Raw genomic sequence first — 14,673 nt, 5'->3', positions numbered from 1 at the left:
CCTTGAGGACCAGGGTTGGGAATCACTGATTTAGTGAATGATCAGGGAATGACAGCACAGGCTAAAATCCTTACTGCCATTTAGATCTTTGGGCTAACAACTATAAACAGGACTGTCTTCTCTGAGTTGTTTTGGTTTTAGACCTCATAACCAGCAGAGTAAATCAGTACAGGAAATTCTCATGGACGTGAGGTCTTTCTGGTGAAAAAGTTAACTTCCTGCAGATCCTCAGGTAGGTACTCCTGCTCCACAGGACCACTGAAAGCTGGGTTGTATTTGTAGCCCTCAGCATAGCCCAGCTGTTTCATCAGCTTGGTGGGAGCATTGCGGAGGTGCAAGGGGACGGGAGGAAGGGGGCCTTTGTGGTTTCTTAAACAGGCCTTCACGTTGGTATAGGCATTATATACCTCCACAGACTTGGGTGCTCGTGCCATGTAGACGACACACTGAGCGAGGATCACCTGATACAGATGAGAAACAACTTCTATAAGAATTACTAAACACTGCAAAACAACTGCTTAGTGGGTAAGTGAGCCTACCTCACATTCAGGCATCCCAATGAAATGACAGGCTTGGAAAGCAGACACAGCCTGAGGAAGGGCGGAGGGATCTGCCAGGCCTGAGAGAGACAGGAGACAACATATAGTCACACGAGTTATAAAAAAGACATTTCCTTCACATATGTGTTACATATGCATATGTGTGCCTTTCAGTCCAGGGTCTATTCTTTTCTGCACATAGTAACCAATTTGTAGAGGTCTTATGTGTCCCAAAAGCATTCCCATAAAATACTAAAAAAGGAACTGGCCGATCACAAGAAGTGTTCAGGATCAAGTTGGAAGACTAAATAAATAAATTTCCTTCCTGTCAAGGAAATAAAGTCTGGCTTCTGGCTTAAATAAGGCTATACCACCAGTAATGTAACCATAGATACAGACATAAGGTTACAGTTCAAAATCACAAATAATAATCAAATCTAAGATGATGATAGACCATAACAGACGTACCCACATCCTCGCTAGCGAAGCGGATCAATCTGCGGGCCACATAGAGTGGATCCTCCCCACCCTCCAGCATACGGCCCAGCCAGTAGAGAGACGCATTCTCGTGAGAGCCTCTCATAGACTTATGCAACGCTGAGATACAGTTGTAATGCTCTTCACCTGCCAGGAACCCATGTGACAAAGAAAGAAAGTCATAGCATTGACATGTTATGCCATGCACTGAAATGCTGCTTAAACATAAGAAAATCTATCCAACAACAAAGTGACAAACACTGTCTCTATAAAAGTCAGAAGGGAAGATGGGTGCCAGTTTCATCATCCGGTGAAGCAGGGAACAGTAAATCTCAATCTTTTAGGACAGCTGAGTCTTGTGTAACAGGTCAGGGGCAAGGACTAATGTGTCTTATAAAGGGAGTTATCCATGGATACTCTGAAAAAGGTGTCAATGATTGGAGCTGCTGAAGTTGCAGGGTGCAGATTTTAAAAACTCCATCTATTATTAAACACTAGAAGCTGATAGAAGCTGTGACTCAGAGCAAAGAATGTGAAACCTCTGCATTAGTTAGCTGCCACAGCGATTAACTCACCAAATGATGCTTATGGTTTTATGGATGCACAGCAGAGCACGCGAGTGAAGTCATTTCTTTTTAAAAGAGCACCAATACGTAATAACTGAGTATGAGTAGTATCAGTAATTATGTGAACTGTGACCACATGTATATTTAAAAAAAAGACAATAGACATAAAGCCAGAGAAACAGTGAAGCAAAAATAGAAACACCAACAGACTATAAATTTGGATTTTTCTCCTCCTTCTACCAATCAGGAATTTCATGTGAAAGCCCCATAAAGATCACACCGAGGCAACATGTTAGGGATGTTAAGCTAAAAAGGTTACATAAGTAAAGACAATGACTGCAGATGTTTAGACTAAAGCTTTTATTCTAACACACTGACTAGAAAGCATTTTTGCAGCAAGAATATTAAGATATGAAGTTACGAGTGATGTCTCACTAAATACAGTGTGTTCTGAAGAAGAACGATCACAATGCAGTGGTTCCCAACTTCTTTGGAGTGAACAAATTAAGGCTTTGCAGCATTTAGTATTGGACCATTCAATCCAGATATTGAGTCTGCAACTAGATAGTCAATATTAACAGGCCACTGTGCAAATGTGATGGCAACCTTAAAATGAAAGTTTCTTTTAACAATAAAAAACTGACAGAACAGAAAAGTTGTCTGAACATATCAAATTGGTCTATTACAGGACAAAATAATTAAAAGGTTTAATAGCAAGAACAGTCCTAAAAACACTAACAAAATAAATGCATCTGAGCTTACCGGCTTTATCATAGAGAATGTGGGACCTCTGAAGACCCTCCTTGACATGCTCCTCCGTCACCACTATTTCTTGGGGAGTACCGTCTTGTGCCGGTTGTGTTAGGTTCATCTGAGCCTGTACAGCCAGCTGGAGACCATTCAGTCCTGCTCTTGCATCACCATCACAAAGGTAGGCTATGGTTTCCAAGGCTTTTTGTTCAATGAATATATTCAGCCTAAAATCAACAGCATATATCAGATAAATAGAATCAGTTTAAGAAAATGAATAAACATCAAATATTTTATTACATTAATGTTATAATGCCATTTGTTCTGATATGACTAGTCTGCTAAAGTACAGTACTTATCAAAAGTTTGTACTCACCCAATCATTAACTTTGAATGAGCATGTGCGTCCAAACTTTTGACTGGTACTACATGCATGATGTAATGTTTAAATTCAGTGATGTAAATGCAATACTTTAAATGTTGATTTCAGTTTTCAAGAGTTGGTTTCATTTTGAGGTGAAAGTAACCTGTTGACAGATTTTTTTACCTCAGGTGGAGAGTTGCCACCGTGACGTATCCAGGATGAACGTTTAACCAGCTTCATCCTGGTTTAAAACCCAGATTAAATGACTAACATTTTATCTTTACTCCTTTTCAACCAAATCGGTTCCAGTCTAGTTCACTGCAGTTACTTGAGACAGTTTTATGTTGTTCTACCCAAGTTCTGCTCTGGTTTTTCAGCATATTCTGTATTCCTGTCGACAACCATAGCGCAGGCAGACAATTTACCTTCACAAACATAACAGATTACAGTCTTTGACTTATTTTTCCAGTAAATAGATGCCTTAATTTCACCAGTCTTCGTGTTAAACACTGTTTTAAACAACAAATGATGTTTGTGAATACTCTCTGCAGCAGTGACTGGCATTTTCAACTGTTGTCTATATATTGTGATACTAAAGGATTTTTACATACCGTTTTGAGTGGAATCTATAAATGGTAGTTGACTCTATTAAGACGCCTGACAATTTTCAGAAATTTAGCTGTTAAAACTGTTAAGAAATTCAGTTGTAAACAGTGATTGTGAACGCTGCTCTACATGGTACATTTGTTAGCATTCAGAGACAAAACAAGAAATATAAATGATTTAAAAGCAGGAAGATGAGAGGAACTTTTTTGTTCTCTTTTGATCGAAGCAGACTTAAAGAATTTAATCCTCGGTCTAGCAGAGAGTTGGTATTGAATTTTTTTTTTTTTTTTTCCCAGAAGAACAGTTTCTAAATAAGGCTCTAGTTCTGAATCAGGACTGGAACTGGTTTGGTTGGGGAAAAAAAAAACCCTCCAAGATCTGTTAAATGCCCTGACTACAGTACATCTGACATAACTACCTGCAGGTAACAGTTGTCTACAAAACCTCTTCCATCAACATATAAGATAAAATCAGATTAGGCCGATTTCTTTTTAGGCACAAGTCCTAACATCAAGCTAAAGGATACTAGTGCTGTGTGGCACTTCAGTAAGGAAGTACAGGAGAGCACTTACTCATTTCCATTGACATGGTCTTCATTTTTGGGTTTAGCTGGACCCTTTTCCCGAACTCTGATCCCAAGTGTGGCCACAGCCCTGTTCAGAATCGAACCCATTGCTTCCACAGAAAGTTTCTCCAGAACCAGCACTCTGCACCTGCTCAGTAGGGCAGCATTCACCTGAAAGGATGGGTTCTCAGTGGTTGCTCCAATAAGGGTTATTGTCCCACACTCCACATGGGGAAGGAAGGTGTCCTGCAGATGCACACAAAGAGGAAAAATACAGTTTACATTTTCACTACTATCCCTACAATTAACTTTATTATGGACACTTGCTTATTTTAATGCCACCATCACAAAAAAATGTCACTCATTTACTTTGTTGGCCATTTCAACACTTATAACATCATTAATTAGGAATTTGGACCAAAGCCTTTCTGTTTTCTGATCCTGGGAGTTATTCTTACATAATTCAAGACATCCCAAAATCCCAGAATACTGAAGCCATAGATAAAGATAAAAACAAATAAATAAATAAAATAAAAAGTTGAAACAAGCAGAACTGTCAATTTACTTTAAGAAAGCATTTAATTATTTATATTATTTGGCACACTTGAAAAACATCCAAATGCTAGAAAATGCTACAATTCTAAACAAGTTATCTTTACACAGTACTAACTCCAAACATTATAGGTGTATTCATCCCAAAATCCCAGAATACTGAAGCCATAGATAAAGATAAAAACAAATAAATAAATAAAATAAAAAGTTGAAACAAGCAGAACTGTCAATTTACTTTAAGAAAGCATTTAATTATTTATATTATTTAGCACACTTGAAAAACATCCAAATGCTAGAAAATGCTACAATTCTAAACAAGTTATCTTTACACAGTACTAACTCCAAACATTATAGGTGTATTCAGGGATTCAGTGTTTATGTTACACAATGGTGGAAATAAGACAAGCTGACAGGCCAGGCCAGCTATCTTGTTATTGATCCTGCAGAGAAATGCAACTTGATTTAACTGCTGGAGAGATTGGCCAAACAGACACAACTGAGTTTGATCATCTGCAGTGTAACACAGGTTACATCCTTGAGCCTCAGTGATTGGATTTTGTTCCTGAAGTTAACAATACAAAGTCTGTTCAGAGCACAGTTCTTATGGCTCAATACTCCACCTGCTGGGATTTATTGAATCTGTGAATTTCATCAATGAACAGGATGGTCTTCCTCTTGCACAGTCTGAGCTCATTCTGCGCCTGCTTGATCACCTCTCGCACTTCATTGATGGATGCACTGGTGGCTGACAGCGTCACAAAACGAGCTGTTCCCCTTTTCTTACTGGCGCTGGCAATTATGTGGGCTAGGGTTGTCTGAAGGAAAACAAATCAGAGCAAAATGTGGGCAATGAATGGGCAGGTCATGTACAGTGATGCAACTTATTTATAGAGCCTTGTAAATCTGTGCACTTAAAATATTTACAACCAATTACAAAAATAACCAGTAAATACTGTATGACAGGTGGCAGGAGGAGTTAAAGAGGTGAAGTGTTGGTGAGGCATGTTGATAACATCTAACAATGATGAGCTGCTGAACAATCCACAATAGTAGCTTAGCATGCCTAAGAAGTCTTTAACATGCAGTGGTCATCTGACAATGAAACCAGAGGTAAGCAATAACCAGACTGTCATTTACTCTCCAATGTATTTGGAAAAGCTATATCTCAAGTATTAGTATTATTAGTAGATTAAAACAAAAAATACAGGTCAAGAAAGTTTGTGAAATATGTGAGTAAAACTGTTATTTTTATAAAGGGTAATTCTTTCTCAACTAGTTTTTAGAAGCTGATTTCATTCAATAACACTGATGATCTTTCAGTCTTAACCAATAATATTCATATCATGCAACAATCAGAGAGTAACTGACACTAAACAACAATGCTAAACTTATTTGCTACCCTAGATATACATAAATCTAGGGTAGCAAATAAATTTAGCATTGTTGTTTAGTGTTAGTTACTCTCCGATTGTTGCATGAAGTTAACCCTATATTTAAATTCCTTTCTGTACTAGTTGGACAATTAGAAATATATAAATCCTACGATTACTTGTTCAATCAAAAACATTCTGATCAATACAGAAAATAATATTAGATGTTGTGTCCATATTTGTAACATGGAGTAAAAGGCAATACTGCATTTATCTCGGCTGTCACCTGCACACCTTTCCACATCCAGGTGGGCCCCAGAGGATCAAAGATGGTATCTCATGAGTGTCCAGAAGTGACCGGATGAGCGTTTGCTGGCCAACAACTTTATTTTGACCAAAATATTCTTCCAGTGTGTTTGGTCTTAGAATCTCTGCCAGCGGCTTGTCTAATGCAAAAGATAGCTGCGGTGAGAAATCCTTTGTCTTTGAAGTTTTTTCGTTTGGCATAGTTGTTGGTTGTTGGCTCTGCAGTCTCCCTGTGCCTGCTGATTCAAACTCAGTCTCTGTCAGCGTACGTTTCAGCCCCTTACCGAGAACACTGACAGGACTTTGTTTACTGGTAAACACTGCACTTCTGTCGGCTTGGACGGAAGATTTCCCCTTGTTCTGAAACACAGAGAAAACCGCTGACTGCGTCCCAGTCATGGAGGAGGAGGAGGCGCTCGACACAGATCTGTTTCCAGGTTCCGCACTAACGCGACATTTCTTGCCAGGAGGTCCGCTCTCGACAGTTGTAGCCGGACTGCTGTCAGTCACACTCTTCAGGAGACATACGTCAAGATGCCCATTAATTGTCACAGGTGTGAAGTCTTTAAAACATACGGGACATAGCACCGTATCCGGTGCTGGAGGTGTCATCTCGTTCGCCATGTTGATTCCCGCGAAATGTTAGTTGACCTTAAGTCACATGACCACGTATGATTTACATAAAGTTTTCGTTTTTTTTTTGTGTGTGTGTTACTTTTTTATTGCCATGGATTGATACAATTTCTGTATTTATAATGAAGTAAATAAAAATATATGGTCATGTAAATTTTGACGTTTTACAAACTTTGTTTTTGTTTCTGTTCGGTGTGCGTTTAGGTGCAGGTGAAAACTTCCGCCATCAGAGTTGTACCACCTATTATACATTTCTAACAAAAACACGTTATTTCTATGTGATTAATAGGACTGTCGACGATTCCTCTATTAGTGGTATGTTGATTATGAACAAATATCCCATACCTACAACATGTGTGTTTTTCTGTTCTAGTTCTGGCAGATACCAATTGTGAAGAATGTGTGTTTGGCAGAGTTAACTGCATTTGTTTTATCTTTCTTTCTTTTCCCCCTTTCATAGTCTTTGGAAAGAGAAGAAAACTACTTCAACTTGCTTGCAAAAAGTTACATATTTATTTTGATATTATGTATATATATATATATATATATATATATATATATGTGTGTGTGTGTGTGTGTGTGTGTGTGTGTGTGTGTATATATATATATATATATATATATATATATATATATATATATGTATATATATATATATATATATATATATATATATATTATTGAATTTTTTTGACGAGTGCCAAACACAGATATTTCTCAATGTCATTGTGCATCTGTTGTTATAAGCTCTGGAAAACAAACTCTAAAAAGTTTACCAAAGCATCAAGTGGAAACATATTAACACCATGTTTCTTGCCTACTCAGCACAAAGCACAAGATACAAAACTGCCAACTTTAGACATGTCACCTTTAACAACTGCCAAATTGCCAGCTTGTGCCAAAACCACTTTTAAATACGTGTTGTGGAATTCAGTCAATCATATGTTGCAGCTAAACATGAGGACGCTACTACAAAGTCAACTGAGACCAGTGTTTTTGTCTTAATGGCAGCCAGTGGATTAATTTGAGCAGCGAGAGCAAAGCTCTTATCCAAAGGTGAGCTCATTATTGTATTTGGCAGTGCCGGTGGTGAAGCCAGAAGAGGTTGGGGAGGTTTCCATGCATGCCATACATATCTGATTGGCCACCACTGACTGGATGATGCATTCTTGGCAAGAGTATTTACTGTGACTTGTACTGAAGATTAGGTTGTTAAGCTTAGAGAAAAGACCTGAGAGACACTGTATATCTCCCTTTTCCTCAATGTCAGTTTGGATTAGCATTTTATCATCATTTAAAAATTAAATGAAAGCTCCCAGAGGATGATGTAATGAATAAACATTAATAAAACTGCTTCTATTAAGGAGCTGAAGCCCTCATGTGATAGTGTGACATTTGCAACAGTAATCCAAGAGCGCAAGCTATTTATTTACTCCATTTTTAAGTGGGTGTGTTGACAGGGAGACTAGACCCCCCTATTGCAATTCTCTCAGTTTTAACTGTCATTTCTGTATTGTGAATTAATTTTGCTTTTGGATTTCACTTCACAGAGTAGGAAATGGAACAAAAAATGACTTTCTTTCTAATGAAAATGAAGGGACTGAGCATGACGAGAGAGACAGCTTGTCTCTCTGCTTTGCTGTCTTTGCTGGCACCTGTCACTCTTTTGTCATGAGGACACACTGCCCTTCCTTTGGCTGCAATGTGTCGATTGGAGTAGGGGGCTGACTGAATTAACAGAAGCTACCGAGGATAGCATAGCATCAGTGTTTGAGCGGTGCTTACGTGGAGAAGGCACTGTCATCTGCTGTACTTCTTTCTAAGCTCCAAGGGGCCCTTTGTAGTTAAAGATAGGTGAAGCAAGACTGTAGAGGAAGGATGAGAAGTGAAATGAAAGCCATGGAGAATTTTGTCACTGTGGGGGACATTTGGCTGGTCAACAGCATGTGTCTGGTTGTTTCCTACCTCTGGCGCAGGCTGTGTGGTTTACTCTGCTACAGGAGGAGGCACAGAGCATCTGCCATTCAGGTATTACCAAGATATTTGACTTGTGGATCAACACTCAAACATTGGCATAAGAACACTGATATTTTTCTTGAACATCCCAAATATTAACCAAGTACTAATGGCAGGTAATTTGGTTTCAGTAAACATAGTTTTCAACATTTTACATTTTCTTTTTGAACAATTTATCACTTGACAATTCCAAAACTATCTTTCTTAGAGTCAGTGTTGTTGGGTTTGATTTTTTTTTAAGTTTATACCTTAGCTTTCATTACAAATACTCCCTTGCCAAAGAAATTTTTGGAGTTAAAAAACTTGACTTTACTCCTGAAGCTAATAAGTAGCCGCTTGATTATTCCCAGCATGCACCAAAGCTCTTTGAAATTTAAATCTGCTTGAATTTTTAAAATAAAAGCAAGCAATCTATTTTTAATAGATGTTCAGGGAGGTCATGTTCACATGGATCGATAATTTAGCATCCAGAGTCATCATGTTGAGCTTTGTACTCAACATTTAAATGTGGGTGTTTGTTTATATGTTGGAGCTTTGACCACTATGAGTGAAAAGTGTCTCTGGGATGATGACACGGCCTGTGTTGGCAGTCTTTTGACAATCAAGCTGAAAACAGTTTACATTTCGTAAATGTTTGGTGATCTTAGCAAAAATCTCATTGCAAACAAACCGCAAGATCTGTAAAATTAAAAATATTAAATCATGATTTGTAACACTGGAAATTAGTTAATTTATAAACAAATTCATTTTAGAGTTATTTTTTATTCTAACTATTATAACTATGATGGTACTAAGAAATATTCAGTTTAACCCCTGAAAAATATAACAAGATGTCAGCCCCCAGAAAAGAGCTAATTCTGCTTCAGAGTGTTTTCTTACACGTCTGTTGTGAAGGTCAAAATTAGCTTTGTATGTTTTGTTTAATTTATTGCCAAATGTATAAAAGATCATTTCTACCTTTGGAGGTAACATATTTGTATTCACATTTAGTTCACTGAAAATGTCTTTAGCACAAACTCTTATGAGAACATGTGGTACAAAAAAAAACAAAAAATAAAATTCAAATTTTCATCTCCAAAGAGCTGCACACGATGCCTTCAAGCCTGCAAGGCAATGCTGAGGTCGCACCACTGCATAAGTTCATTAAAGGAAAGCTCTGGCTCCTTCTGCTATTAGCATATAATTATTTTATGTAGGCTGAATATAGCATATTCATCATCATTACATGTCTATTGCACACAAGTGGCCCTATACTGCAGAAAAGCATTATTGAATTTAGAGTTCTGCTCTCTTTTCTCTTGAGACACTACTTGTGTTATAATTTCTTGCTGGTCATTAAACAGAATGTCAGACTAATGCTATCATTTCTATCAAAGCGCGACAGCAGCTGGTTGGTAACAACATTTTAAGCCTTAATGAGCTTTAATAGCTACTTGATAATCTCTCTGCTAATAGGAATGTCCTACAAGAAAAGCAAGTAATCATATCATTAAGTGTTATCTGACACATTGGGGCTACATGCTTCTTGTTCTTTTTCTCCTTGTTGTGAGCAGAATATCACTTCTCTGACATTTCAGAACCTAGATTTGTAAAATGTGCCACAAACAAACAAACAAGAAAACCCTTTTTAATTAGAAATATACTATATGTGCTATAAGTCATTTATACCATCATGCTTGTGGAAAAATCTTGTTTTTCATTCTTACAACCCACCCAAGTTTGTGCTTGTTAATGAAGTTATCTCCATAGCTAAGACAACGTCCTCTTATGAGTGTAAGGCATCTTAAATCATCAGTAGATGTGTTTTATTGTGGCATCATTGTTCGTGAAGAGGTGATGCATTCATGTCTTAAAGAAAATGTAATGAATTTAATGAAATATGGGCCTCCTTTGTAATTTCTTTGTCTTTAGACAACAAACACTTCTCTTGTTACTGGCAGTCAGTGTGTTTGAAACACTTTTCTCTTTGCTTAAAACATCTGACATCATCAGTATATATCAGTATTCAATTGACTGAGTAGCAAACATACAATAGAGTTTGACACCATTGTTCTATATTGGACAGTATTATCATATGATAGAATTTATTAATGAGCTGTTGTACCCCCCTTCCCCCAAAACCAAACAAACAAACAAAATAACAAAAACAATGTTCAAGAGAGAAACTCACGCACTTATCTGCACATGAAGTGATGTTAGGTGGATGTTTTCATCTTATGTGATGCATGTAAATGTCACATTCCAATGGATTAGTTAACATATGGATTATCCTCACAGCAGTAATGTGAATCTTTGTGAAACATGAGTGTGGTAGTTAAGATGCTGACATGTTAAGGATAGAAGCAGAAAGGATAAAACGAGGCGAATCAGTGGAGTTAAAGAGAGCAGGGCTTTGGAGAATCTGCTGCAAAGGCACACAGTGAACTCTAGTGGTAGTTCTGGACAGGTACAATGCCATGTTTCTGATTTGCTGTCATCTAGTGGCTGCTGGGATGAAGCTTCACTTTGCATCGGTGCAATTGTGACATTACTGCCCATTCAAAAGACCTGACACCTCAGGTCAATGCAGAGCAGCTTCTCGTCCAGAAATGACCTTTCAGTGTGTGTAGCTCTTCATATGAGCTCAGCTTATCTGTTTAGACATTTCTTACAGATATTTGTTTCTAGTACAACAATGTGTCCCTCTTGCAATTTTAAATTCTTTCATTTATCTGAGAGAAGTCTGCTGGGCTGTAAATACACAAACAGTACTGTATATACAACATTGCTTATAAATACACATGCTGTGTAGATATCTTTAATGCTGTGATAGTAAACCTCAGAGACTAGCTGAAGTCCTCTCACCTTCTCTTGTTTCCATTCCTCTCTTGGCATTTAGGAGATCCACACTGACATTTACTGTGAGATACCCACAAGTATGTGAATAAGCTTTCTTTGCAGTCTGTCACTGACTTTAACACCCTTGACGGAATCTTCAAAGCAAAGCACCTCTTATATATCCATGTTAATAATAATAGTGCATCTGGGAAAATCTTCCTCTGAATATCCGTGATTGATATAAATGTTATAGAAGTACAATTAAGATAGATGAAGCTGAATAATAATAATAATAATAATAATAATAATAAAACTTCTGCAGTGTCTTTTTTTGACACTTTTTTGACAGTAAAGTTTATACATATCCAGACCCAGAGTGACACTTGTGAGTCTTTACTTTTTAAGTTTGGTATGACAACATTTTCAAAGCACACAATAAATTTTTCTCTAAACTATTTATAGGGTAAAATTGATTTTCTCTAAAAGCATAAGGTTTCACCCTTTCAAATGGCTTTTATTTTATTTTTAATGTTTCTTCAGAGGTTAGGAAATAAAGGTTTTGCTGGATAGTTTTTCAGAAATCCCAAACAAAGCTTGAATTTTAAATGTCTTTTATTTATTTATTTTTTTTAATGTACCTTGGGTCAGAGGTGGTTAACACATATGACCATATGTGATGCATATGCATCATAGACCTAAAATCGGAGTAGGTGAAATTTTAATTCGTTCAAATTTTTTTATATGAAAAATGGTTGCCTTTATAAGTGCTACTTGTAGACTAAACACATTTTCAAACATCTTTGTCCAAATAAAGTGTTCTTGTGTTTACATCTTTTCTGCTCTTCTTTTGGTCAGTTGAACTGCTGGATTTCAGCAGAGATTTAACTTCAAAACTGAAACGTTTACGTGGACATTTTGAGTATAAAATCAAAAAATTCGGTGCTAACATAGGCTAATTCCTCTGCCACTTTCTCTTTTTCTTTTCCCCAATTCCTTGGATAATGTCCTCTTGTGTTTCTTTGATCAATCAGCAATATGCTGATATGCAGATATTGGATTGTGATGCTTGTCGTGAAGCAAAACATAGCTGTCACGTGGTGTTCCAGGCTGGGAATAGAAAAAAAAGTGCAGTTTTTCAGCCTCTGGACATTGTAGGGCAATGGTGGCTCCAGGAACGTCCAATATACCAGTTAAACAGTTTAAACTGATAATATTGTTTTTAACTGGACTATTTTTTAAGAGATCCATATTTTTCTGCAGATGAGCGTCACCACCTCCAACTTTCATGAAGAACTATCTACTGCTGCCAAAGAAGACCAAGACACTCATATTTATAAAAAAGCAGTATTTCCAAAAATATATACAAATAAGGTACAAGTTCATTGAATTTGTGCTAAATTTCCACCAAACCTTTCCACCACTTTAAGTGAACTTGAGATATGAGCATTCCTATAATTCATATCTCTTTTAGCTTACCCAGTACTGTGAAATATTTTGACACTTTAGCTTGGTGTGTGAAATGTAGACTCATAACATTGTGCATGTGTTGGTGGAAAAAAGCTCTGACGTGGTTTTGTTACATTACATAAACAGAACCAAGCAGACTGTCAAAGTGCAGCCACACTCTGCATTCACATGCCAAGAGAAAACTTGAGATGTCAGGGAAAGAACAGGGACAGCTTCTCAGACATTAGCTTGGAGAGTTCAGTTTCATAGCTGCCGCACTAACGTAAGCCTAAAAGTTTCCAAGGGAAAGTATAGCCAGACCTGGCAGGCAGGGTTATGTGTGAGTGGAGACGGCAGAGGTGACTGGACAGTAGCCACACAGCACACGCTCCTCGTGCCCCCCAGGACATTGTGTTCTCTGTCAGAGCAGTGGCACTCCATTTTTAACAGCTGGCCTTGTCTCTGTGCCAGACTAACACCCCAATATGGGTCATGTAGGTCACATTTCACTTTTTATTTAGCACTGTTGATAGAAAAGAAAAATAAGTTGCTTTTCAAAGAGTTAAACACCTGTGCATTTAAGCACATGTTTTGACATAAAATATTCACTTAATCTTTCATTTACATTTATCTGAGTTATTTATTTAAAAAAAAATATATAGTACATACAATGTACTTGTTAATTAGCAAATAATCAACATCAGTGGCTACACCTGAGATTTTTTTTTTCCTCATAGGGGCAATAAACCATATATGATGATAGTTAAATGACATCAAATAAAGAGATTTTGATTCCACAGTCATCAGGGCAACAAAAGAAGCATACTGACATTAAATGTTCAAAGCTTTAGTATTTAAAGGAGCTATCCCCTGTGCTATATATCAGTTTACCTCAGCATTTTTTCCACTTTTAAAGTTCGACTGTTACGCCAACAAGGACACATACACACGTAAACAAAAACTGAATTATTTTCTGTTTTTTTTTGTTCGGTCGATTAATTACAGTTGACACTTGTCGCCAAACATCCTGATAATTTTGCTGTCACATTAACTAAACAACATTATATCATGCAGCAGTAGAGATTGCTCAGCTGTCACCTTGTGTGTACTCACACTTTCTCTGCCAGGAGCAAGCATGAGTACACAAGTGAGATCTTTGAGTAGTGGATATGATGTTGTTACTTTCTTTGGCTTCAAATTCTCTGTGAAGTCTGAGGGACATAAACTTGATATTTGCTGTATGTCATAAGTCTCTGAGACTCAAAGGCCTGTTTATATCCCCCTGCGGGGTTTGACTATGTCATTGTGCCTCTTGCCTTGGAGCAATGAATGATATTCTAGAACACTGTCTCTGTATTTTTGTATTCTAGTGTTTAATAATTCAAGCTATCCATTTAATTAGCTGTTTTTTAAGTGTTTGCCACATATTCTTTAATGTCTTCTTGCTACTTGTGTGGAAAAGGTCTGTCTGTCTGTTCCACGTTCCACAGCAATAATAAAGTTAACTCTTCATGCCTGGATGGACATGGCATGGACAGTGGAGGCTCATTTGCAGCATACCCCCCCATTCTGCAAATGACCTACGCCGTCTATCATCTGTTGGCATCTAAAGACAGGTGTGAGCATATCTGTCCACAAATGATTGATGGCTGCTTTCTCTGCCATGTGT

At 37.4% G+C, this 14,673-nt stretch overlaps 1 protein-coding gene across 1 annotated transcript; it reads right to left on the bottom strand.

Moving 5' to 3' along the window:
• Positions 1-34: 34 nt before the first annotated feature.
• Positions 35-6,725, bottom strand: wrnip1 (WRN helicase interacting protein 1). Its single transcript, XM_041993659.1, has 7 exons — positions 6,084-6,725; positions 5,040-5,234; positions 3,875-4,113; positions 2,345-2,559; positions 1,008-1,163; positions 540-619; positions 35-461 (listed from the first exon to the last, which is right to left on the bottom strand). The coding sequence occupies exons 1-7, from the start codon at positions 6,717-6,719 to the stop codon at positions 180-182; spliced, it is 1,803 nt and encodes a 600-aa protein (XP_041849593.1). The 5' UTR covers positions 6,720-6,725; the 3' UTR covers positions 35-179.
• Positions 6,726-14,673: the final 7,948 nt, after the last annotated feature.

This window comes from Melanotaenia boesemani, chromosome 8 (genome assembly GCF_017639745.1).
Source record: "Melanotaenia boesemani isolate fMelBoe1 chromosome 8, fMelBoe1.pri, whole genome shotgun sequence".
Taxonomy (NCBI): Eukaryota; Metazoa; Chordata; class Actinopteri; order Atheriniformes; family Melanotaeniidae; genus Melanotaenia; species Melanotaenia boesemani.
This window is presented reverse-complemented; position numbering and strand designations above follow the sequence as displayed.

Bases quoted from the DNA above. Each gene is read 5' to 3' on its own strand.
- wrnip1 (XM_041993659.1), bottom strand. From the start codon at position 6,719: ATGGCGAACGAGATGACACCTCCAGCACCGGATACGGTGCTATGTCCC. The intron at 5,235-6,083 runs GTGTGCAGGTGA...GTTTTCCTTCAG, and splicing joins GCCCACCTGGATGTGGAAAG to ACAACCCTAGCCCACATAAT. The intron at 4,114-5,039 runs GTGGAGTATTGA...GTGCATCTGCAG, and splicing joins GATTCAATAAATCCCAGCAG to GACACCTTCCTTCCCCATGT.